We start from the raw sequence: 26,985 nt of genomic DNA, 5'->3' as shown, positions 1-26,985 counted from the left end.
AAGGGCTTCTGTATGATCAGTACTCTGTGTGGTTCTCTGATCGGCGTGTCCCTGTCCAACACCCGTTTTTTTTATTGCACAATGAATATGATTCCTGATTTCTGTGCATAGGGGTTTATCCTAGGGAGATGTCAGAGGTGCAGTGAAGTACAAAGACGCACAAGAGCGTTTTTATTGTAATAAAAAACAGAATAGATGTCAAACAATAGGGACATAATTGAATAAACTACGGTATATCTCCTAAAAGGCATGTCTCAGAGAATGCTCACCGACATGGAAAAACATTTCTGATGTAGATTCTAAAACAGTGTGCAAACCCGTGTATGTTATATGACTTTAGTTTTATTAAAACTATGTTTTAGGGCTTCCCTGGTGGCGCAGTGGTTGAGAGTCCGCCTGCCGATGCAGGGGACATGGGTTCGTGCCCCAGTCCGGGAAGATCCCACATGCCGCAGAGCGGCTGGGCCCGTGAGCCATGGCCGCTGAGCCTGCGTGTCCGGGGCCTGTGCTCCGCAACGGGAGAGGCCACAACAGTGAGAGGCCCGCATGCCACAAAAAAAAAAAAAAAAAAAAGAAAAACTATGTTTTATACCCCACCGACCAACACACACATTCTCTCTCTCTCTCTCTCTCTCTCTCTCATCTAGGAGGGAATAAAATACAAGAAAGTGTATTTTAATAGTCATATTTTGTGTATGTGTGTGGTTTGTAGGGTTGTGACATTTTAACTTTCTCCCGTATTTTCTATAATAATGGTGAATGTGCAGAGTCAGGGTTTGGTGGCTTTTGTTACCCTGTTTTCCACCTTCATAGTCAGCCGAACTGATGTGTGATCTCCAACCAGCTAGTTTGCTTTTCAAAAAAATGCCCAGCGCTGTTTTACTGCTCCCTCCTTTTAGTGTTGGTAAATATCCCTTCTTGTAATTGTTCCACACTAACTTTACTCTGGTAACGACTCAGAAGTCCCACCATCACCCGGTTTCTCCTGACGTGAACCCAGGGAAGAGGGGCCATTCTCGGAGCCTGATGGCTGCTGGAAAACACCCACAGCGGGGGGCGAGGGGGGGTCTCATGTCCACCAAGCAGATGTGCTGACTCGCAAGTCCACAGAGGCCACGCTTGGCACCAGCTGGACTCAGAAGGGTGTAGACAGGAGCCGTTGGCTGGCAGATGGTCTCGGGTGCACCTCCCCCACAGCGTTCCACACAGCCACCCACCTGACAGCTGTGTAGCAGTGTCTTCTCCCCGTACCCCCGCCGGTGACAGCTCAGTAAATGGGACCCCTGTGGGTGGGTGTGGAATCCCTGCCAGGTGCCCAGAGGGAAGTGCCCGGTGACGGGAATCATGCACTCGAGGAGGTCACGGTGATGGCTTCCTCCCAGAGTTTACGGTTCTCCTCAACCAGTTGCAACGTACCAGAAATGGCATCACCTACCATTAGAGCCCATATCCACCCTTACCAGGTGTCCAGGGCAATAGAAACAGAAAGTTACCTGAAGGTCAATTTCTATGCAGGGGGAACCGGCCATTAAGTTCTGAAGGCAGGAGGGTTTCCCAATCTGTTAGCCACAGTTGGTAATTCTGACGTTCTGTTATGTGGCCTGTTGATGAAACCATTCAGGGGACCAGAGGTGACATAGCACACCCAGAAATTAAAGCCACGTGGACACACGAACCTGATGGGCACCAGCCTCCCGAAGACATACCGACCTCTCCGTCAACAGTTTGCTTCTTCACCAGAGTCTGCCGAAAGATGTGTTGACCGGGTGGCAAGGTTTAGAGACAGAATTTCCATGTTCTGGTGACATGGCTTATCTGTGTGCAGTGTTCCAGTAATGTCAGTTAACTGTGCAGTGTTTCCAGTGGGATTAGAATGACCTACAACAGAGACGATCCCAGTTGCTGTGCAAATACATCGCTTCCTTATGACCACTGCTGAACCAATGGGCGCTACCGTGACCACCCAAGCTGTTCTGTTTCACACTATAAATTAAGCTTAATGTCATGTATGACGGGATTGTTCATCCTCGTTTACTGTGGAAGTGTTAGTAAAATTGTGCCTGGTCAGGAAATGGGGTAACCCAAAAGAGGAAATAGAAAGCCAGGGGAAAAGCAATTAGTAAGTAGTGACCACTACCGGGGTGTGTTCTCGAGATCAGGACAGTCGCTCTACCGTGTCAGTTAAAGAAACCTAGGCTGACATGATAACTGGGGGTTTTAGCTGAAATATAGAGAATCTGTTTTCCCCCTTGATAGTAGCATGTTGGGTTCGCTATGAATGTTGAATTTTGCCTTCATGATAAATAGTTCTCCTTGCGAATACCAGTGTAGTAATAGCATCACTAATTAATTTGCTAAACGTCTTTTCCTGATCTCGGACGCTCATAAGACCTTTGGGTTCAACAATGTTAATTAAGTATGGAGGAAACCTTAGGGACTGTCCAGTCAACCTCGTATTTTGTAGTGAAGGACATGAGATTCAGTGAGGTTAAGTAACCTGCTCAGAGCTGGACAACTAGTTGTCTCAACTAGAATTTAGGTTTCTACTTCAAGTCCAGCATTCTCTAATTTATAATTCCACCGGAGCTGTGCTGCTCTCTTTTAGTCAAGCACTGAGCTGTTCAATATGTTTTCCTCTGGGCCTTGTTTGTCCAGGACTAAAAGCTAAGTTGTGCCGAATTATGGTACTTATCCCATTCCTGATTACTGAGATAATGAGCTCCCCCTTTAGCTCCGTGTGTCTTTGAGCTGAGCTTTATCGTAAGCACCCTGTGAAAATGTGGGTATTCTTCCTGGTCTAGCTCAGGTGTCACCTCCCGCATGAAGTCTCTCCTGATCTCTCCAGACAGAACAAACCTTTATAATGATGATAGTAACCACAACAAGAATAAGTGTTATTGGGGCTTCCCTGGTGGCGTAGTGGTTGAGAGTCCGCCTGCCGATGCAGGGGACGCAGGTTCGTGCCCCGGTCCGGGAAGATCCCACATGCTGCAGAGTGGCTGGGCCCGTGAGCCATGGCCACTGAGCCTGCACGTCCGGAGCCTGTGCTCTGCAGCGGGAGAGGCCACGACAGTGAGAGGCCCGCGTACCGCAAAAAAAAAAAAAAGGTGTTACTGAGCCCTTACTTTGTGCTGGGCAGTATTCTCAGTGCTCTGAAGTTGTCAGTTCACCCAGCCTCATAGCCACCCTAAGACTGAGTTCTGCCTTGATCTGTATTGACAGACAAAGAAACTGAGGCAACTAGGAGTCCAGCACTGGCTCAGGTCCTGCGGCAGGTCCGCTGCGCTCCCAGAGCACACGGTGCAGACACCTTTGCAGGGCCTGGAGTGGGCTGAGGTGTGTAGGACCCAGACTCCCATTTGTAGATGTGAACATCTTCAAAGCAAAGCGCACTGTTCCTTAGAGCTTGTTTCCTTTTGTTTTCCTTCCATTAAAAATAAAGCCAAGGGACTTCCCTGGTGGCACAGTGGTTGAGAATCTGCCTGCTAATGCAGGGGGCACAGGTTCGAGCCCTGGTCTGGGAGGATACCACATGCCGCGGAGCGACTAGCCCCGTGAGCCACAACTACTGAGCCTGCGCATCTGGAGCCTGTGCTCCGCAACAAGAGAGGCCGCGATAGTGAGAGGCCCGCGCACCACGATGAAGAGTGGCCCCCGCTTGCCACAACTAGAGAAAGCCCTCGCACAGAAACGAAGACCCAACACAGCCATAAATAAATAAATAAATTACTAAACTCCTACCCCCAACATCTTCTTTAAAAAATAAAATAAAGTCAAGATGAAAAGGGATTTAATATCTATCGTAGCAAATTTTACTTCTTCAGAATATTGTCTATGGTCCGATTTGATTCAAAAATTTACTGTAGGCTTAGGACGCATAAAAAGTTGAAATTTCATAATACATCTTACCCTTAGGCAAACTCGTAAGAACAGCTACTGAAATTAACTGAGGATGTGTACTTGTGTCTAGATGTTTTCCAGCTCATTTCTGGTTGAAGTGAATCTTTGAAGAGGCAAGAGGCCTGAGCAGGAAGCTAATACTTGATAGAGCTTTCAGCTCCAGGCTTCCATGACAACTATCTATGGGAACTGCCCTTTCTGCATCTTCAGTTTAAAATGTCAATATTTACGCTGTTTCCTACACTTGCAAAATACCCTTTCTCACTGGTCTCTTAAATGACACTGACAGTATTTTTTTTAGAATTTCTTTAAAAAAAAATCTGATTGAGTCCTGTTCTTGGTCCACAAAGCTCAGTTTCCACAGACATTGGATATTTGCATCGTGTGCTTAGGTCCTTGTGGGGGTAGCAGGCAAAGAATTTAGATACAGAAAACACAGGGCAGAATTGAGCAGTGCCTGGAGAACGGGCTAATTTATACTTTAAGAGCTTCGGGAGACATTAGATTTGTCCTGGGCCACTGCTTCATAGATTTGGTTGCACACTGGAATCGCCCAGGGTGTTTCTTTAAAATACTGGTGCCAGGGGACATCCCTGGTGGCTCAGTGGTTAAGACTCCGAGCTCCCAGGCTTCCCTGGTGGCACAGTGGTCGAGAGTCCGCCTGCCGATGCAGGGGACATGGGTTCGTGCCCCGGTCTGAGAAGATCCCACATGTCGCGGAGCGGCTGGGCCCGTGAGCCATGGCCGCTGAGTCTGCGCATCCGGAGCCTGTGCTCTGCGATGGGAGAGGCCACAACAGTGAGAGGCCTGCGTACCGCACAAAAAAAAAAAAAAAAAAAGACTCTGAGCTCCCAATGCAGGGGGCCCGGGTTCAATCCCTGGTCAGGGAACTAGATCCCCCATGCATGCCGCAACTAAGGAGCCCACAAGCCACAACTAAGGAGCCTGCCTGCCGCAACTAAGACCCAGCGCAACCAAATAAATAAATACTTTAAAAAATAAAAAAAATACTCATGCCAGGGTCCCACCCCTAGATCCTAACCATTGGGCTGGGCTCTTGGACCTGACTGTAGGATATGTCAGACCTCGTCAGATCATCGTAATACACATCAGAATTCGAGAGCCACTGACCTAACCCACCCTCCCCCCGGCCCCAGGGTATTTGGGGCTGACCTAAGGTCAGAACTGTAGCATCTTCCAGGGCACCCCAGGCTGCACATGGGCCACCCAGTTGCTCCAGGGAACGGCTGGGGAACCACTTTGTCTCCTCCTGCAACTTCACTCCCCACGCCCAGGGCATCCCCCCACTGTCCCTGGCTGGTCCACCTCTGTCTGTCTCCACCATCCCCCCCACAGCTGACAGGCTGACTCCTGCCCTGCCTTCTCATCTGCATGGGCCTGGGCTCGCCCACAGAAGACTTGCCTCTAGCCATGTTGCTCCCCTTCTCGAGCTTCTGCCAAGGGCTTCCTGCTGCCTCTGGGGTCCTGTAGCCCACGGATGGACCCTTGGGGGCTGGCACCCGTCTCTCCCCCACCCCCTGGGCTTCCACTCCTGCTGCCCCTCCCCCTCACGCCTGGAGCTCTCATCCAGCTCCCCAGGCCCACGCCTGCCTCTGGTTCTCTCTCACACTGTTACCTCCGTGTAGCCTAATTTCTCAGCCCCCCTTTCTTCATCCTGCTTGCCGTTCAGATCTCAGCCTAAAGCCCAGTTTCTCAGAATCCTGACACCTGCCACAGCACGGGTGAACCTTGAGGACGTTATGCTCAGTGAAATAAGCCAGACACAGAAGGACAAATGCTGTGTGGTTCCCGTCACACGAGGTCCCTGGAGTCGTCAGATTCCTGGACCCAGAAAGCAAAAGGGTGGGGGCCGGGGGTGGGGGAGGGGGATGAGGAATCAGTGTTTAATGGGGACAGAGTTTGAATTTTGCAGGATGAAGAGAGTCCAGGAGATGATGGTGGTGATGGTTGCACATCAGTGTGAATGCACTTAAGGCCACTGAACTGTACACTTAAACGTGGTCAAGGTGGCAAATTTTGTGTCATGTATGTTTTATCACAATAAGAAAACTTTTTTCCAGTCACTTTCTCAGGGACTCCTTGCCTGCCTTTGGCCTAAGTTAGTAGTACTGTTACGTGTTCCCAGAGCTCTTTAGAACATTTTCCTGTTAAAGTTTGTCTTCTTTACTGGATTGTGAGTAAAGGCACATGATACGTCCCACCTCATTCATCCCTGTGCTCTCCCATGATTGGCACAGAGTTGGTGCCCACTAAGTAACTTTTCATAAATGTTGAGTGAATAATCACAGATTTCAAGCTTCCCAGCCCACCAGGCACAATTCCTAGGAAAAATACAGTTGCTAAGATAGTCAAAGCCATTTGATGTTAACATATCCAAGAGTATCAGACAGATTGTCTGGTCATGGTAAATGATAACATTGGGTGAACTCTGTGGAGTTTGAGTCTCCAGTTGACCTTAAATGTAGAGATTTTGGAGGTGGGTGAGTTCCAAAGGGTCCCGAGACTACGTCTGTTCTGTCAGATAAATGCAAAGGAAAACGCGGACCACATTGCTGGTTTGGGATTTTTAAAGAATACCCTATTTGTAAGCACTTCCTTGATTAACGCTGTGTTTTTTCTCTTTCCAAATTAGATATTTATCTTTGAAAACAATATCTACTACTGTGCACACGTCGGGAAGCAGGCCATCCGTGTGGTCTCAACTGGGAAGGAAGGCGTGATTTACAACGGCCTTAGCGACTGGCTGTACGAAGGTACGCGGGATGTGGGAGGCTTGGTGCCTGTGGTCACTGCTGCTGCTGCGTCACTGGGATTGGCCGTGGTGGTGTTTCCTCTGACTCTGTCAATTAAACTCCGTTTCTTGAGGTTCTGCTAAATTACAAAGAGACTGTGGAGCCTCGGGGAGCAGCAGGCAACCATCGGGGGCCTGCGGTGTCAAGCACTCACCTGGTGGCCAGGTGGGCAGGGCATCCTACAACCCTGTGCTGTGCTGGGGGGTGACTCCCGGAACAGTCAGGATCCCAGACGTGCAGGTTTCCTGCTCCCTTTCTGAGAGGTTGAGTGCCTGGTTCTGCCTGGGGAAGGGAGAGCTGGAAGAGACATCAGAGGGTAAAGCTTCCAAAAGAAACACGTCAGGGTGGCCTGCTGGCCTGTCAGCATCCGCCTCATGGGACGTTTTCTGCTGCTGGTTTTCCTCTGGCACCAGGGGACTCCAGCGGTCTGCATTATTAAATGACGAAAAATCTGAGTGAGACGCTCTCTTCTTAAGCATTTATGATCCGTCTCCACATTCATGACAACTTCGTCGTAACAATAACAGCCCTGTATTGATTGCCGTTAGTTGCCAGGCGCTATGCTAAGCAGTGCTTTTTCTTACCTCATTTACCCGCCACGTTAGTCCAGGCTGCTCTCAGGAACACCACAGACTGGGCGGCTTAAGCAACTTTTATTTCTCGTAGTTCTGGAGGCTGGGAAGTCCAAGATCAGGGCTCCAGCAGAGCTGGTGTCTGGTGAGGGCTCTCTTCCTGGTTTGCAGACGGTCACCTTCTCTCTGTGTCCTCACATGCCAGAGGGAGAGAAAGTCATGGGGAGGAAGCTCTGGTCTCTTCATCCTCCTAGAAGGGCACTAACCCCACCGTGGAGGCTCCACCCTGGTAACGTCATCACCTCCCAAAGGCTCTGCCTCCAGATACCACCACATTGGGGATTTTGGCTTCCACCTGAATTTTGTGGGGCCACAGACATCCAGTCCATAACGCCCTCATGAGAGCATTCTGAGATGAGTGCTGTTATGGACATTTCACAGAGGAGGCTCAGTGAGGGTAAGTCATCTGCCCAAGGTTACACGAGGTTAGGGGAGATGTATCATGGAGTATCACTGTTCAAGTGCAGGACTGTCCCCTTTCTGGAAATGCAGATGTCAGCAGGATGCCGACGCAGCCCAGCACTGGGCTGATAAACAGCTTGTGTTCTTGTCAGCCTACTGGTCTGAGACCACATGATCACAGGAAGAATTCACTGTGCTGGGCTGGGGCAAGGGTGGGGGGCGGTCAGGGGACCCCCAGCGGGGTCTGGGCATGATCAAGCCCATAAAATACCATGTTTCCTCAGTGCTGTGCATTCGTCAAGCTGGGTTCTGCATTGCAGGGGTTTATGTATCCTAAAGGACAGAGTGGATAGACCTGTATGCTTAGTCCTACTTCCCATCGTGATTTCACTGAAGTCACTGAAGCACAAGGTTGACTTGATTTCCATTTTTTTAAAGTGAGATGTAAGTCGTAGACAGTAAAATGCACAATTATAAAGACACAGTTTCATGGGTTTGACACAGTATACACTGGGCAGCCCCATCAAGATATAGAACATTCCAGGACCTCCCTGGCGGTCCAGTGGTTAGGACTCTGCACTCGCTTTGCCAGGACCCCAGTTCAGTCCTTGGTTGGAGAACTAAGACCCCGCAAAGCCATGTGGCGTGGCCAAAAAAAAAAAGATACAGAATATTCCATCATCTCAGAAAGCACCGCCCGAGCCCCTTTCCAGTCACGTTTCCCCTCACCCCAAGCTTCCCTTCCGGAGGCTCCTACCATCCTGATTTCTGTGCAGCTGGCTTCCTAGCAGAATGCTGGAACGTGGGCACCCATCTAGGCCGGCCCTCTCGCTGCGTTTCCCTGGAGTCCCGTGTTCACTCCAGCATGGCCGCTGCCGCTCAGAGCACCCAGGATTCCGGTACTGAGCTGCCTTCTGGGGCCAGGAGGATCGACCTTGAGGTTTCATTGGGCTCATACAAGGGAGTCACTGGAACAAAGTGGACACTGTCCAGCTTCCACTGTGCTTCCACTGTCCTGTGCACAAACAGCCTTATGAGCAGCAGGCCCCAAGTTCCAGGGCGATCAGGGCAATGACAACCCAATGACCCCTAGAGAGAGAGGCCCCTGGAGCCCTGGCTGGAAGGACCTAGACCTGCCCTACGGATAATCTCCTTCAAAACTCCATCACCAGGAGATGGAGAATGTCTTTTTTAGTATCTTCCTAATAAAATAAAAAGCTCATTGCCTTGCAATTCAAAGTAAGCTTTTGCTTCAGCAAATCCGTTGAAAAGAAATATTTCCTCAAGGCATTTACCCAGAATTGTGTTCGTGTGATAACAGGGCCCCACGTATTCTAAATCAGTCCCAGTTGATGTGGCAGCTTCATCTCCTTAGTGCTGCCTCCTGGAAGGTTATATTTGCTGATGCTTCGGCCTCTGAAGTTGGGAGCGTGAGAGCTCTGGGGAATCTCGGTTCCTTTTTTAATAATTGGAAGGTAAACTCTGAAGATTGCCTTTTTCTAATCTGTGACTTAACTGCTTCACTTCCATATGCTCCTTAAAAAAAAAAAGGAGAAGAAAGATTAGGGGGAAAATACCCTGACAGCATTTTCAGGGGGCCTGACTCGCTTGGAGATGTTAGTTCTGAGAAGAAACGAAGCTATATAAGTTCTAAACCACCCTGCAGCCCGTAGGCTTGTTGGCAGTCAGATGCCATATTGATTTGTTGTGTTCCCCAAAAAGGAGCTTTGAACATATTGAACATTTCAGAATATCAAGGACTGAGGGAGAGAAGAAGGAGACCTGGGGACTGCCAGGAATCTCCATCCCTGGACCAAAGGTTTACACGTACTCGGTAGGAAACTTCCCCAACTAACTGACGCAAGCCCCACACACGGAAATGCACCCGCGGCACTGCCTGCAACCTCAGACCGCGTGTCTCACTGACCTTCCAGTTGCCCTGCCTCGTGGTGGCCACACACTGATCTTGATAAGCAAAGTGCATGTCTTTATTTTACTCTTCTGGGCAGATGTCATGGAGTTACATAGAACTTTGATTTTAATATGGGATTAAAGACAAAAGTGTCCTACAAACTGATTTAAGGTTTACGAAAGTTAGTTATCCAGAAACTAAAGATGTCACTAGTTTTTTGAGAAGTCAGAAAGGAAGTTTCTGTTAAGAATTTGCACTTTCATGCACGTGTTAGCAATTTTGCAAAGATCCTAATATGTAGGCTTATGGGCAGAGCTGGATTGTCCAAATTTTTATGAAAGGTTCATGGTTACCAGTGGTACAGAGATGGTTGTATTTCCCAGTTGCTGCTACTTGTTTCTATTACTGGGTTGGCCAAAAAGTGCCTTCGGTTTTTAAGTAAAAGTAAAGACACATTTCTCATTTCCACCGAGAACTTTATTGAACAACGTATTCATCCTTTTGTTCCACTACCTTCTGCCATTTTTCAGGCAAGTTCATAATTCCATCTTCCCAAAACTTTATCTTTTTGAGCAAAGAACTGTTCCAGGTGTCTTCCAGGGAATTGAAATTTTTTCCATTAAGAGAATTTTGTAAAGACCGAAATAAATGGAAATCCAAAGGTGCAACGTCTGGTGAATAGGGCGGATAAATCAGAACTTCTCAGCTAAGCTGTAACAGTTTTTGCCTGGTCATCAAAGAAACATACGGTCTTGCGTTATCCTGATGGAAGATGATGCATTTTCTGTTGACTAATTCTGGACACTTTTCGTCGAGTGCTGCTTTCAGTTGGCCTAATTGGGAGCAGTACTTGTTGGAATTAATCTTTTCGTTTTCCAGAATGAGCTCATAATAGAGGACTCCCTTCCAATCCCACCATATACACAATATCACCTTCTTTGGATGAAGACCGGCCTTTGGTGTGGTTGATGGTGGTTCATTTCGCTTGCCCCACGATCTCTTCCGTTCCACATTATCGTACAGCATCCACTTTTCATCACCCATCACAATTTGTTTTAAAAACGGAACATTTTCATTCCATTTAAGTAGAGAACTGCATGCGGAAATACGGTCAAGAAAGTTTTGTGTTTTTTTTTTTCTTAACTTGCGTGAAAGCCAAACATTAAAGCGATGAACATGACCAAGCTGGTGCAGATGACTTTCAGCGCTTGATTTGGATGTTTTGAGTATGTCGGCTGTCTCCCGTGTGGTATAATGTTGACTTTTCTCAATGTCTCGATTTGATCACTGTCAACTTCAGCTGGGCTACCTGACGCTGGAGCATCGTCCAGTGAGAAATCTCCAGCACGAAACTTCGCAAACCACTTTTGACACGTTCCATCAGTCACAGTACCTTTTCTGTACGCTGCACAAATCTTTTTTGGTGTTTCAGTTGCATTTTCACCTTTCTTGAAATAATAAAGCATAGTATACGGAAAATGTTGCTTTTTTCTTCCGTCTTCAATATTAAAATGGCTACACAAAAATTCACCAATTTTGATAAGTCTTTTTAAAATACACGCTGATATGAAGCTGTCACAATCTACCAATAGTGTTTTGAATGAAGTTAAAGATAACTAAGCGCTACCAGAGTCATCTTATGGAAAAAACCAAACGAACCTTTTGGCCAACTCAGTATTTTCATTTTCATCATTGCCATCATACACACGAGGTATAGTGGTACACAGCACAGAATTTTGGGCCAATAACTTTTCAGTAATGAAGCTTTAAGTCATTACATGTTTCCACTAAACTAGGAGACCTCCACACCTCTATTGCCAAAGCAGTCATATGCGTAACCCTAAATAAATAGCAGTATATTCAGTGATAGGTCATTATCGTGAAATGGCTCATACCCCAGTGGAAAGCTGGAGTGTGTCAGGCTCGTTTGAGAACCACTCTGTCCCCACGTGTGTACCAGTCCTTGTCACCTCAACTCCTCTGAGACCCGATGGAGGTAGGGTGGGGGCAGTGAACTTGAGAAGGTGTTCACAGAGCACAGCCTGGCGCCATCAGGCTGGGATGTCAGGGAGAGCCGAGAAATGCCTGGAGGGCATTTATTTAACATCTGGTTTGGTGTCGATGAAACCCCAGGATGAATTTTACCCTGAACTAGTCCAGAGCTTGGTGGTACTCGGATACGTGATTGGATGCAGGGAGGCTGCTCGGCCGCGCAGCCTCGCCACGTGAGGGTCAGCGGGAGTGATGCTGAATAAGGCCCCCTGCTGGCTGCTCCGCGTCAGCTCCTCTGCTTGGCTTCAGGACCTAGGCAGTCAGGCAGTGCCTGGTTGACAGTGACCAGAGGGAGAAGCAGGAGAGGACCGGACGCTTCTGTTGTGCCCTTGCCCGGGCCCTCAGCTCTCCCTCCCTAGCACACCTCCTCCCCTTTCCTGGAGTCCCGGTGCTCCTGATGGCCAACTGCCCTGTGGGCCATGGTCCCCATGGTACTCTGTCCTCTGCCCACCTGCCCGGGAGCCCCCAGGCCCTCCCCCCGGCCCCGTGCTGACTGCCCGGGTTCACTTGGGGCTGGTGTGGAGGAGCTGGGGTGCAGCTGGGCCCCCTTCCCAGGGCTGATGTGGATGGAGGCACTTGCAGTGCATCCTGCTCCCAAGCTTAGAATGCTCTAGAAAGCCTGTTCTCGCTGGGGCGATGGAAGTCGCGGGAGCTTTGCTAAGCTGGAGTCGTTCAGAGCTGCCCATTTGACACGCGAGCCTGGTCACGTGGTCCTTACCCTTCACGTTCAGACTCTTGTCCAGAGGCTGCAAAGCCTGGGTGAGGCTGAGGCCTGTTTGCTTTTCTTAACACTGTCTCTTCAAGTATCTTTCAGAGTCAGCACTAATGACCTTACAGTTTTCTCTCCACAGAGGTGCTCTGAGAGACCTCAACGAGAGGCCAGGGGGGCCCCGGTGGATGAACTAAAATTCTTTCCTGATTTTTGTTTTGGGTGTGACTCCACACCTTATAATTTGGATTATTCAAGGAGGCAGGGAGTTGACTGGGGGAATGGCTGTCATGGGAAGAAATGTTACTACGACTGAAGCTCTTATGGAGATTTGTGGGGTGATTTTGAATGTGTGTGCTTTCCACGGGAACTATTCCCCCGTAAGGAAAAGAGTTCTTCCCCGATCATCCAGAGCCCCGCAGTCTTTCTAAACTCCCTGCAGTGAAATTGCTAAGTAGTATTTCCCGCGGAACATGCCTGTTGGGTTTAACGTAAACTTGTGGTTTATTCAGTGCTTGGTGAGCTGTGTGTGCTGACTTGTACACTTAGGCTCACTGTGTCCGCTGCCCACTTTGTACAGGTCGTCAGTGGACCGAGCCAGTGGGATCCAGTGTGGCCACAGGCCTCTAGTGAACAGCCCTCGCCTGGGACTATTGTGTAGGTAGAGGACATACTGCACACCAGATTTTTGTCAGTAAGAAAGTGTTTCTAATGCCTCTTGCACTATTTTTAAAACTCCCTGAAATACATTTCGATCATGATATTTTGTGAAGCTTATAGAGCCACACACTGGAGTGTACATTCTTGATTGAGTTCTTCAAATGCTAATGTCCTGAAGTACCTGGTTAGGGCACTTCAGCTGCTAGTAAACTGCATCCTGGTGGTAGATGAAGGGAATTGACACGCCCATCGTGCATCATTCCCGCTGGACTGATGGCTTTAAAGTAAGTTACATGGCCAGGAGTTCAGTGGACTTAGAATCATGGTCAGTTCTGTATGCTGTTATGCAAAGCACAGATCTGTAGTTCTTTGGACTTAGTGGTGGTTACTTCTCTGATTTACGTGATGGGAAATCTTGGTCAGACCAGGAAATCTCTATCAGGAAATGGCCAGAAGCTTGTGATTGGCTTTACAGAGCCCTCTTGTGTAAGGGTAGCAGAGCTGTGGTAAAGGCAGGGTCTTTGCAGCAACCATGCCTGCCTTTGAATCACAGCTTCACCACATAGAAGCTACGTGAACCTGGGTGAGGTTGAACTCTTTGTGTCTGTCTTCTTATCTGCAAAACAAGAGTAAAGGTCATCAGTGTTCCCTACGGTCATCATGGACGTTAAACGAGCTGGTACGTGTACAGTTGTTAGAACAGTGCCTGGGACTAGGAAACCGCAGCTGTTGCTGTTAAAACTGCTGTTACTTTATCTGTAACTCCAAAAATTAGTCACATAGCACGTACGCACCTCATTTTCTCATCTGGCATCGCCAGCAGTTAGGAGCACTAATGTGTAGTCCATTTTCCTCCAGTAGCGGTTTCAAAGACTATTAAAATCTATTCACTCATGAGTTGTCTATAATGTGTTATATAAGAAGTACATGGCTTCCTACTCAACCTAGAGAGGATGTCTGTGCAGATATGAACATCTCCCTGGAACATTCTGTCTGCATTTAGAGTCACTGAGCTGGAGTCACATCCCTCACTTGTCACCGACACCAGACAGCTGGTTAACCTATGAGCACCAGAGATCTTCTACCTCAGTAAAAAGTATGCTTCAGGATGGCTTGTAGAAATTAAATACTTAAAAATCATATTCCAGTTCATCTATGGCTTCTAAAGAAGGATATGAATGTCAAAGTGATGATGAAAATGCCTGAATGTGATCAGCCTCTGGAAAAGCCTCCAGACCCGGGAGGTGCTGCCGTGGAGCAGTGGCTCCAGATGGCAGGGCCTTTTGCACGGTAACTCAGCGCTTTCAGTATTTAATGTAAGTGGAAGGAGCGAGTTTCCTGCACAGCCCTTGCCTCCAGCTCCGTGAAGTAGTAATGACCTTGACTTGCGAAGCAGGTGGCTTTTACCTTGTAGAGAGACACAGCAAAGGCTCATGCTGTTCAGTGGGGACCCACTCAGCTCCGACATCGAGGTGGACGAGATGCTGCAGTCTGTGTTCATCCCCTCTGTGCTCGCTCTGACCCCAAGAGAGACGTCCTCGGGTTTCTAGATGTCTGTGCATGTCAGCATGAGAACAGTGGCCTAAGGCAGGGAGTGAGATTGTCGGGTGCGTGGGGAGAAGGTGATGGCCAGCCTACATCTAAATGGCCACCAAGGGTCTCCTCGCCCCCTGGACCGGTCCAACCATATCTGGGCCCTCCACTTCCTCCTGCGCCCCTCAAGTTCCATCACAACCTCCCCCGCGAGCACATCTCCCAACCGTGACGGTCCCTACACATGGCAATGCTTACCTGTCCTCACGGTGCTGGCCTCGGCTCCAAAATTCAGATGCAGGATTCTAGAAACCCTCCCAGGGGAATCAGCTGGCCTCCCTTTTTTCACTGTCATCAGAACTTCCACTTCCACAAACTTCCTTCAGCAAAAATAACAACCCGATTATTGAAAAGCAGGAACTGTTAATCTCATTGTAATTACGAGCTTCACTTTTTATCCCCAAAGGTAAAGGAATCAGGAGAGGCTTTAGGAATGGCGGCAGTCCCCTTACTAGGGGCCGAGGGGAGTGAGATTGAAGCTGACAGCTCCGGACCACCTCCTAAAGTGCCAGCCGTGGCTCACCTACTGCAGGAATGTTTAATTTTGACTGTTTCTTCCATGGCACGCCTGACACGATTAAACAGGAATGAATCTATCGACTCCTCTGCAGGAAGAAGGCGCTGCTCGTATCCTGCCGCAGCTGCGGAAACTTGGCCTCAGCAACGTTAAGTGACTTCTCAGTGGTCACACAGCCAGTGAGTGGTTCCAATTTGGCCTCCTAACCACATGCCCATTGTGTGTATAAAAAGCTGCATTAACTTCTTGCAGGTTAAAAATAGGCTTGATCGATGCCCAAGTGATGAGTGGACCACCCGTCCCCTTGGCACGGTCTGCTCGCTCCACAGCCTTCAACACCCCCAGCTCCGTGCAAGGCGCTTCTCAGAGTGCAGATGTGAGAGCCCAGGGGGCCTGCGTGTGAGTCCCTGAGCTGCCACTCAGCCGCCCGGTGACCTTGAGTGAGTCACGTATCTTGCCTGGCCCTCCCATCCCTCGCATGAAAAGTAAGAGCTCAGATACCTTCCCCAAAGAATTAGTGTGAGGTTGGATGAGAGCATATCCGTGAGAGCACAGGTAGAACCACGTGAACTTGCCAATACGTGTGATCACATATTAGCACATGGCTGTGAAGTGTTCCACAAGGATAAACCTCCCGCCTGCCTGCCCTGCCGCCAGGGCTACTGTCAGACGTGGCAAAGTCTCAGATGTCCGTGTGCCTGGCATGGAACGAGTGTCTACCACGAAGTGGCAGAGGTGTTTTTAACCGGAAGGTGGACTCGGACACCTCAAAGCACAGCCTCTCCAGCGGGTTAAGGGCCGTGGTTGTGGCCTTGGATTTCTCCCAGCAGAAGCTTGCAGAGACTTATGGCTCGTCATCTTCCTCGTCATGGCTCCTTGTTTTCCCTGCATATTCCCAGCACCCTTCTGATTGCCATGGTGACCATACGGTTTGGACTTTAATTACTATTATATCTTATTGCCTGCCGGGAGCATTCAGGCTGAGAGTTGCCATTTAAACTATGTAATCAACGGGCTGTCCAGTTGTGGGGATGAGGTGTTAGGCTGGTCGATCTCCTGGTGTTACCCCGAAGGTTCTCCACTGAAAAGGTGATGTGGCCCAAGCTGGGGCCTGACCGCTGCACCAGCTGAGGAAGGAACGGTATTCTGACCCGGACACTCGGGCCAGCGCTGAGGGCCCTGATTGTGAAAACAGCTTTGGGAGATCAAATACTCGAACTCCGATCTGGAATTTCCCCTCAAGTTCAGTGCTAAGGGCAGGGCCTGTGACCTGTGCTTTGCAACCCAGCGTCCCTCCCTGGACTAAAATAAGCCTGGTCAGAGAAGGGGGAAGAGGATAGCCTAGGTCAGGCTGGGAATCACAAAAGCAGGCCAACAAAGCAAACCAGACACCACCCCCCTGATTCAGAACTAGGGGAGTCACTCACGCCCCTCACCGCAACCCCTCGTCAGGGTGGAGGTGGGGCTGGGGCACGCTCCCCGTGGTCCCTCAGGGGGCCCAGGCTGCTGGGCCGCCCTCCTGTCGGGCGGGCAGGCAGCCCAGCCCAGCGCGCTGGTGGAGGAGGGGGGTTCAGTTCTGGAGGGACGCACGCTAGCAGTTACACGCTCGGCCTGCAGGTGACGCTGGCGGCCAGTCCTCGTACCTCGTTATCCAGGACTCGGTGCCAGGGCCCAGGAACTGGTGCCAGCAGCAGGAGCCCCAGGCCCGGCAGAGGCAACACTGAAGATTCCACATCTGGACGGCGAACAGCAGACCCCAAGTCTGGGACCCGAGCAGACTAGGAGTTACTGCAGGGGTACGGGGGATCCCTCAGAGTCGGCGAGGAGATGGAGGGTCAGGTTCAGGGGGCGGCCAGGGAGTGCCGTGGGACCAGTGTGGTTGCAAGGCTGATGCCACCGCGCTGGACACCGGGAGGTGTGGGGACCTTGGAGGGGGGATGCCGGGCGAGGGCCGCCTGCCGGCTCAGAGCGCACGCGCCGTTAGTGAGCTGCTGCAGACGGACATGCCACGCCCCTGCGTGGGAGTGTTCGGGAAGCAGCTGGGGGCTGGAGCTTTCTGTCCTTGCAGACTCACCTTATTTGCCACTCAATGGTTAATAGCTGGGCGAGTCCTCAGACTCACTAGCTTGTGGGGCTCCCTCTTCCATGGAAGGTTGGTCAGTGTCACCTGTGCCTTGTAGCCAGCTGCCTTCTTCTTGGCGTCTCCTTGGATTCCGTAAATTAGTGGCTGTGGTTCCCAGTGGACAGCCCCCAACTGCAGGGGAGAGGCCCCAGGAGGGGCAGGCCCCCTTGAGCTGGTCGTTGTGTGACACTGTTTGATGAACTGCAGACCCCGGGGCCTCAGAGTCTGCACTTGATACTCCAGCGTGGGCCTTGTTGGTATCTCAGAAAAGTAACTGATTGCTTTAATTCAGTGTGAAATTTAAAAATCAGAAATAAGGGAAGTCTGAGAGGAAAAGGTTCTCTAGACGTGTGGGAAGAAATCCCACTGGTCTTGAGAAATGTTTCTCACAATTAATTACCTAATCCTGAGAGATTTTGATAAATAATATATGATGTTCAGTGGTTATATTTTTAAAGCTTTTTAATTATGCATCGATTGTGAGATTAAGATAAACACATCTTCATCTTTTTGCTGTAGAGTCTTAATGAAATTTGGGTATCGGTGGCTGAAATCTTGATGCTCTTGGGAATTCCAATTCCTTTTCGTCTTTTCTGTCTTCTTAAATCACGTAAGGACGGGACACCATTTGCCCTAGTATTGAGAGTTTGTTAATACGTTCCACCAAAATGCAAACAGCAAATGCTTGACGGGAGACACATCAGGCTCCAAGGCTTGTATGTGCTCGAAACAACTTCATCTGAGGCTCAGAGGCCAGATTCCTGCCTCTGCTCTTTCGCCACTGTACCTGCTTCCTAACCTCTTTGGGCCTTAGTTCCTTTTCCCTGGTCTGCACACATAGTGCAGTGAACTCCATAACACTTCTCCCCGCCCTGCTATGTTTTTGTACTTAAACGTCAGTGCTGGGGACGTGCAGCACGACAGCATGAAGTCAGTATTGGCGCCAGGTGACTTTGTGGTGAGCTGCTGACCTGTCTGTGGCTTTCCTTGGTGGGTGCGAGGGGCAAACAGCAGGGCGGGGTGCCTCTGTCTCCTGCCCCACTCCGCTCCCCCGACAGGACCGTACGATCCTCAGGGGATCCTGACCTGCCTTCTTCCTTGCCCCCGGGGGAAACTGTCTGCGCTCAGGGAAGCAGTCTGCCTCTCTTCCTTTTACCCCCTTTTTCCTTTCTTTCTATAAGATTTTCATTTTCAGTATAACTTTTCTCTTTGCTCAGGGCTGCCCTTGGGAAGGTGCGGGGTGGCGGGGGTGAGAGGACAGCTCAGCTTCTCCGTGTCAGAGCCACCTGGACGTGGAGTCATGTAGAAGATGCACTCTTATCTCTGATTCTATGAACCGGGGCCGTGCCTGGAAGGCGACTGCAGGGCCTAGGTCTCAGGTCAGCCTCACCTTTGTACTCAGCCTCCCAGCAGTGGGAGAGCTGTCCTGGGAAGGTCACTGTCGTGGTGTCGGGTTATCTCAGAGTGACTCCTGCACTGGCCCCAAGGGCAGACACACAGGCCCCGTGTCTCCACCGCACAAGCCTGTGGCTCTGAGCCCCAGAGCAGGTCCCAGAGCCCAGGGCCCATCATCCCCAGGGCGAGCAGAGCATCTGCTCCCTCTGGCTCCAACTGATGCGTCAGCCCCTCCCCGGGACACAGCACCTCCCTCCCAAGGCCATGGCTCATCCGTTCAATGGAAAAGAGGCACCCAAGCCAGGAAACTGCCAGGTGCCGGCTGTACCCAAAGAGGAGGTGACGTTGCAGCTCTTACCAGAAAACACCCGTCCAGCACCTTGTTCTTTTTGCAGGAATACATACATCTGACCCTTGCTTTATTCATAGAAAAACCAAACAGCTGTGGGGACAGGAGCACGGAAGGTGTTGGGCTTTTAAATAGATGTTCCCGGGAAGGTGCCCGGTTTTCCAGGAGGTTATGGGGTCACTTCAGGAAGGAAGCAGGGGGCTTCTCTGGTGGCGCAGTGGTTGAGGGTCCGCCTGCTGATGCAGGGGACACGGGTTCGTGCCCTGGTCCGGGAAGATCCCACATGCCGTGGAGCGGCTGGGCCCATGAGCCATGGCCGCTGAGCCTGCGCGTCTGGAGCCTGTGCTCCGCAGCGGGAGAGGCCACAGCAGTGAGAGGCCCGCGTACCGCTAAAAAAAATAAAAAGAAGGAAGCAGGCCCTGCCCAGCCCTCAGGACAGAGAAGGTTCTGGATCCACTCCGCACCCTTGTATTTTCTGTTCTTTTAAGTGTCTGGCTCAGACCGTCTTAATCACTCTCTGACTTCTTCGTGTCCCCATCACGTGACTTCCGTTATCGGTTAATTCTCCCCCCGCTTCCTGCCAGCTGGGTCCCCCACAAATCCCTGTGCCCGTGTCCCTACACAGATGTGAGGAATTTGCATGTAACAGAATCCCTTCCGTGAGGAAGCTGCTGTGAGACCTAGCCCTGGCCCACGCCCTCTACTCATTCTGGAACCTGATGCGCCAAGATGGTGTTTAATCACATCCGAGTCATGGTACACATCTTCAGCACCATTTAGACACTTTGGCAGAATGACCTGTTCTGATTTAAGATTGTAAAAATATGAAAATCAGAAAACCAAGCAACCACTAATCAATTAACTCAAGAGCTAATTCCTTAAATATTTTTTCCAAATTTCCTTCTCTCATGATATTATCAGTACCTGGTTCCCAGTCTCTTTTTCAGTTTCTGTCTTTCACTGCACACTTGCAGATTTGAGATCCTGTGAGATGTGAGCCAACATAAGCTTGTCCTAAGGGCGAGATTTATGAAATAGCTTAGGAAACGCTGATGGTTAGAAAATCCGTGGCCACCTGCCTACACCACGGGGAAAAGTCTGATGAGTGACGCTTCCCCCGCCTCCCATGAGCCAGGTGCAGACGGCAGGCGTGGGCGGGCAGTGCCCTCCTGTCCTGGCACCGTGGCTGCTTCCACTCAGCACTTCCAGCCTCCGGCCTCTCCACCTGCCTTGCATTGAGGAGGCTCTGGGTCCTAAAGGGAGTTGGGGTCAGAGCCCCCAGAACTTAGGGACAGAGGCACAGACTTCAGCGCCTGGCAAGTCCTCCCCAGATCCTCAGCATGCCAGAAGTCCCCCTATGTTCCTGGGCCAAAGGAAGGTTTCCTTGGACTCCTCAGGGAGCATAACACACTGCACCTTGGTGGCCATGTGGGTTGAAAGCCGGAAATGAGAAACCGTCCTGAGTGGTCATGGCTGAGATTTGCAGAAGACCAGGTGAGGCAGGGGTCTCGCTACCTGCCACGATGTCCAGATGCTCTCCACTCAGGCTGGGCCATGTGGGTCTCTTTCTATGTGCCAGAGTTTATATAATTACCTTTGTTTCATTGTAAATTTAACTGACTCTGGAAAAATCATCATTAAGGGAACAAAAAGCTGAAGGGGGAATTGAAAACTATGTAAAGGAAACCTTTCAGGCTGCCAGGGAGTTGGCCTTCTCGGGGTAATGGGGCTTTACTGACTCTGACTCAGATGCTACAGGATCAGGAAAAAGGAAGTGATTTTTCCCGCACTGAGATCTCCCAAAGCAGATGACACTAAAACAGATGATGCTTAGCAGGAGATGAGGAAGGGAGTGTGTGTGTGAGTGAGTGAGTGTGTGTGTGTGTGTGTGTGTGTGTGTGTGTGTGAGAGAGAGAGAGAGAGAGAGAGAGAGAGAGAGAGAGAGAGACAGAAAGGCAGAGACAGAAAGGGCAGAGAGAGACAGAGATTTTACCAAAAAAAGATTTAACAAGTTTGAGGACTTTCTTTGCCCTCAGTGTGGCTGGCTCCTTTTGGCATCGCTGGAGTCCTAAAACACTGCCCTTCACGTGGGACAATGACAAGGAGAGTGGCCGAGTTGCTTTTACACGGCATGCGGATTTGCAGGTGGTCATCAAAGGGCCATCAGAGGCCTTGGGTGCCCACCCTACAAGAGCAGCTTCTTGACAATTTCCTACTTAAAACTCGCCAGCCATTGGAGATGCATTTGTGAACTTTTTCCCCCCAGAATAAGAAAAGGAGGACGGGAGAATTGAGGCAATCTATCGGAGTTTGGAGAAGCTGCAAATTAGCAGCCAGCAAGGTTATAATGAACGTCTGAGTGATCATGCCGTGGAATAAAAATCAAACCCAGACTCATGTCTCCCCCCTGAGGATGCTGCCCCCTGGTGGCCAGCCCAGGAATATAGGGGTGCGTCTGCCCGGTACTCCAGTGCTGATTTGCGGGAATTGGCAGACTGCTCTGATGATGAGATGCTTGCGGTGAGTAACGTGCAAATCACACGGTGCTGATGAGCGAGGTAGGCTGCGAGCACGGCGAGGTAAAAGCTCCTTTTGCCTCCTGGCTTGATGTTCGCTGATTTCTTTTTTAACTCCCATTTAATTCTGCTCTCGGATAAAATATTTAGTGACAGAAAAAGGCTGCAGATGCACGCGGGAATAAATAAGATTTTCTGTATTTAGAATGAGGCCATTTATTTCCGAGTACAGATACATCAGGCAGGTTATTTATGTCTTTTGCAGTTTTCCAGGACCCCGATTTCTCCGGCGCTTTGGTTTTCCCCAGTCTGTACAGCACCGGGGGTGTAGTGGCAAGCAGTTATTAACAGAACCCACGGGGCCGGGTGTTTCAGGAATGGTCCCAAATGCTGTCTCACCATCTGCATCTGTTCTGATCTGCATCTTGCCTCATTAAAAGATGACTCTGTAACACCGATGTGACCCAGACAGATGGAGCCTCCAAATGCTGAGCCGTAGCCCGAGCTGCCGGACTGCTCGGGGCAGGCGGGAAACGGGCTGTAGGCTCGGCCCCTGGTTGGCCGTGCCCCGGCAGTGTTTGGACGAGCAGTGGACCAGGAATCTGGACACTGAGCCAGCCCCACCCTCTACTGTCCTGCAAGTCTGGGAAACAACCCTGGGGAAGTGTCCACTCCACACTCCCCAAGGCCAGAGTCCAGTCAAGACTCTGGCACTCCCTTTGAGCAAGCTGCCCGTGTCCCTGGGCCTCAGCTTTCTCCTCTGTGAAATGGAATCACAGAAGCAGCCCCACGGTTGCTAGGATGTCAGTAGGGTGGTCGTAGTACCTGGCACACGGTGAGCTTTGGGTCACTAGTAAGACAGGTGACGTACCTGCCCTTCCCGTCACACTAGATTACGGTGAAGCTCGGGGCACGTGGGGCCTGTTGGTCCCAGAGCCCAGGGTGTTGTCTGGTTGCGAAAGTGGTCCTTCCTGCAGCATTTATCAAGAAGAGAAGCAGCAGCCAGACTGGGAGAAGCTGAGCTCAGGCACATGTGAGCAAGGCTGGGAGGCTCCAGAGAACATTCTGCGAGTCAGAGTCAGAGGAGGACCAGGGCAAAGTGCTGAGCTGGGTCCTGTCTTCACAGCAAGGCACCTCCCCTCCGAGTTCCAGAGGCACAGCTTCAAAAAAACCACCTGTAGGCGATCAACTCTGTAGGGTTTGGAGGCCCCCAGGAAGCCCGAGACCCTGTCCCTTGACCAGGAGATAAAGCCTCCCCGTGGGAGAAAGGGGGAGCCCCGTGTTTGCGGTGAGGACACAGCCCCAGTGGATTCTGCCTTCTCTTCGTGTCCTTTGGCGCCTGATCCTGTTGGGTGCTTCTTAACAAAGCCCCTCCCTTGTGAGATCCCCCCAACCCCAGAAGTACTAGCACACTCTTCTCAGGCTTCTGGAAATTTCTCCCTGCAGTTATTTTATTCACAGAGAGATTCTGGCAGCCCCTTTCCTTTGGACTGCACTTGGCCAAAAAGCATTAGAGGAAACAGAGCAGAGTTCACTTGATTTCAGACTTTCGTATAGCTCTTTGCATCTTGGCAAAGGGACAATTAACTCATGGTGACTGTTGCATTTCACTCTAAAATGAAGTTGAAATTTTCAGCCAACTATTGTACAAATTTGAGAAGATTCATTAAAGAACTGCTGATCCTACAAAACACAACGAAAATATACCGCCTTTATCTTAGAAGTGAGTTCCCTCAGAGGATGGGGACTCCCACTGGAGCCCTTCTCTAACTCAAGGGTCAGCTCCTCGTAACTGGCGTTTTGTCTCCTGCCCTGCATTATTCCCAGGGCCGCGGGAACTCACAGTTCCTGCGCCACTTAGAGCTGGTAGTGTAGAAGGTTAGCTAGGAATGAGTGCGCCGGAAGAAGGCAGCGGGAAGGGTACCCGGGTGCCGTCGCGAGCTCACCCAGAGCAGAGACCCGTCGGGCCCGGGGAGGGAGAAGCTGACCTCACCCCCTGGAAGAGCTGCTCTATAATTGGCCCTGAACCACTTGATCTCCATTTGCCTTCCAGCGCTGTCTGCTTTACAGTGTATATATTTGCATTTCACTCCATAAATGGACCAAAAATCATAGGCTCTCAGAAGGTTGCCAACCTGCAGTTGTCGAGGTGAAGTCGACCATCCGGTGAGAGTCGTGTCGTGGGACGAGACGGGTCTTGGGGTCTGGCAGCCCTGGACTGACTCCACCACTTACCCGCTGTCCGAACTGCAGCGAATTAATTCCTGGGCAGGAGCGTCACCCGCCTCCTCTGGGAGGTGGGAGGTGGGAGGTGGCGCCTTGTGGATCCGCAGTAACCCGTGCAGCGCCCAGCACCACGGTCACTGTCAGGCTGTCGCCGAGTTACGGCTGTTGCTACTTGTGCTGTTGCTCTCGGAAAATACCACATTGGTGACAAATAGAACGATTTCCATTTCACCTTTCTGACCCTGGGTGTCCACGACCCTCCCAGAAGCACACCCTCACCCCACCTTGTAGCACTGGCCACCACAGTAGGGGACAGCAGTGCTCAGGACCTAGAGTGGGGGACAGTGTGCAGTTGTCACTCTGGTGGTGACCAGCATTTAACCAGCGTTGGGGTTTTGCCAGAAAGTGAGCCGTGGACCAAGACAGGTAGCTCGGCCCAGCTCCCGTCCTGGCTCCCGGGAAACCCCATGAATGTGGCCGTCGTGGGTATTTCTGTGGCACCACCACTGGTAGTTCTCACGCTCTCACTTGCGGAGCATCTCCTGTTTGCAGGACGCTTGTGAGGGACGATGCCCTGTCGGTGCTGCTCTGATCTCAGGCTGTCCTGGGGCCTGGACGCGCAGGCTGGGCTAGAGAGCTGGGGAAGTCTGTAGGGTCCACGTCAAAGGCAGGGGAAGCCCTATGGACGGACGTGACCCCACGGGATGGGCCCCTTCGCTCTGATCACCTCTCTTTAGTCTAGTTCAAGACATCTATTGAGCACTCTCTGTGTGCCGCGCACCGTGTGGGCACCACGTTTGCCCTCTGGCCTGGGGTGTCTCTCACTGGATTTGAGCAGCTCTGGACACAGGAGGTGGGAGGCCTCCCAGGGGCGACCTGATCCCGCTCCGCCAAGGCCTCCCCTCCCCCTCCTCCAGCCCCGCCCAGACTTTAAATTTTGCCTTTCCTTCCTCTGAACACTGTAGAACTAAAATGTAGTCCTAAATTGTTGGGTTGCCGAAGTTACAAAACAGGACTTAGCGGGGGTTTATGGGACTCGTGTCATTGTTCAGTAATTCGGCTTAATATTATACGCGGACGCACGAAGGTGCACACGGGGGGGCCAGCCTGAGAGGGCCTGGGTGTGCAAGTAGTACCAGGACACACCTGTTGACCCCCCAGGACTGTCCCCGTGTGAAATCCATGGAGCCCTCCCGCTCAGGCCGTCCATGGCAACCACCTCGGCTGCTTCAAAAGAAGGGGTCGGGGGGGGGGGGGGGGGGGAGGGGAGGGGAGGGGTGGGGAAGTGGGGGCTTCCCCCGGACCATCGCCACCACCTCTCCATCCTCTCCCCTCCACGGGCACAGCTGGTTTCGGAGGAAGAGCTCTCCGCTTGGGTACGTGGTCTGGGCTTGGAACAGAGTACAGCTCACCTTCCCACCTGGAACTGGGACCTCACGTCTTCAGCCTGAGGCACACTGAGCGACTGCAGGCTGAGGCCAGGTGCAGGACCGGGAAATTCAGGGGGCGGGAACAGGTGGGGACGGCGTGGGCTGTGGGCAGTGGCTTGGCCCTGAGCTCAGAGATTTGCCAGCTTTGCAGCCTCCCATCCACGCTAAAGGCAGCGCGGCACCACCGTGTGACCGTACCTGGGGTGACCTGGATCCCCCTCCCCTCGTTCACGCCGAACTTCTGAGCTGTGTCTCCCTAGTCAGCACCTATCTGTACAAGTCGAAAGGCAGCCTCTCGTTCTTTGAACAATAGAACCAAGACTATTTCATAATTTGCTGCAGTTATAGGTGTGGAAACTGTTCCGAGTGCTGTTTATAATTCAGTTAATTAACTTTCTTTTTTAGAAATAAATACAAAAACTTGAGACCTAATTTCCTGATACACATTGTTTTTTTTTTTTTTTAATTTTTTATTTATTTATTTATTTATTTATTTATTTATTTATGGCTGTGTTGGGTCTTCGTTTCTGTGCGTGGGCTTTCTCTAGTTGCGGCGAGTGGGGGCTGCTCTTCATCGCGGTGCGCGGGCCTCTCACTGTCGCGGCCTCTCTTGTCGCGGAGCACAAGCTCCAGACGCGCAGGCTCAGTAGTTGTGGCTCACGGGCCTGGTTGCTCCGCGGCATGTGGGATCTTCCCAGACCAGGGCTCGAACCTGTGTCCCCTGCATTGGCAGGCAGATTCTCAACCACTGCGCCACCAGGGAAGCCCTACACATTGTTTTTGATATCCATTATTTTTAAAATACGTTTTCACTGATATTAAGAAATGATTATGCAGACTATCTCAGGCTGATTAAGGTGACTGTTGCTCTATTAGGATTTTCTTTGAAAATATGTAATGTAATGAGCTTTTTATGCAGTGCATCCTAAAAGGAAATATTCTCGTCTTCTAATTTTGAAGCTGAAGTCAATGTATAAAAGAAATGTTACATATAATTTTAAGGCTATAATTTTGCTTTGTGGTGAAAAATTCTAACTTTCAGAAGAGGACAAAGTAGAGTCAGCACTTTTAAGAAATGGTTTCTTCATAAATACAAACGGCGGTAAATCTCAGTTGGTAGTTAAGTCACTATCCAATTAAAATTCCGATTTCAGAATGTCAGTCATTTTTAACTTTCTTGTGAATATTATTAACAGGATGATCAGCTTTGGCAAAATACCAGGAAGAAAAATATGACTGTCTAAGGAAATTAAAAATCACTGTAGGGTTGATAATACATTTTACCTCAACCAATCACTATTATAGATTATTAAGTTACTATCCAAGAGTACTATGGTGGAACGTTCTCTTTTAAATGGAACACATTTCAGGAGCTGAACGTAAAACCGTTTCTGGTCAGTGCCAGGGCACAAATGGCAGACTCTCTCCAGGGCTACCTGACCACCTGGCAGTTGGCCTTGCAGAGAGTAGCAGTGGGGGGATGATTTGCGATCTGCTGACCAAGTTCATGTTCATTTCATGTTCCGTGGCACGCACAGGATCCAAAATCACAGGTGGGCACAGGGGCTGTGGTGGGAGAGCGGTAGGAAAAGCAGAATGGAGATGGGAAGATACCAAATAAATGTCTCTTTCAGTATTTTCCTCAGATATACTCCTTTCACATACTAGCTGTATCGTTTGAGCCAATTATTTAAACTTTTATCCCTTTAAGTTCCTTAAGGGAAAAATAAAGGTAATAATGTTACCTACCTGGAGTG

The 26,985-nt window shown here is 50.4% G+C and overlaps 1 protein-coding gene across 1 annotated transcript in view; it reads left to right on the top strand.

Annotated features, from left to right (window-relative positions):
- The window catches only part of DPP6 (dipeptidyl peptidase like 6), a 776,249-nt gene that overhangs the window by 604,103 nt on the left and 145,161 nt on the right, over positions 1-26,985 (top strand). Inside the window, exon 8 of the mRNA XM_032643847.1 lies at positions 6,554-6,674. Coding sequence (XP_032499738.1) covers positions 6,554-6,674 — 121 coding nt within the window. The remainder of the gene's footprint in view (positions 1-6,553; positions 6,675-26,985) is intronic.

Source organism: Phocoena sinus, chromosome 9, assembly GCF_008692025.1.
Source record: "Phocoena sinus isolate mPhoSin1 chromosome 9, mPhoSin1.pri, whole genome shotgun sequence".
Classification (NCBI taxonomy): Eukaryota; Metazoa; Chordata; class Mammalia; order Artiodactyla; family Phocoenidae; genus Phocoena; species Phocoena sinus.
The sequence above is the reverse complement of the archived record's forward strand: the minus strand, read 5'-3'. Positions and strand labels throughout refer to the sequence as shown.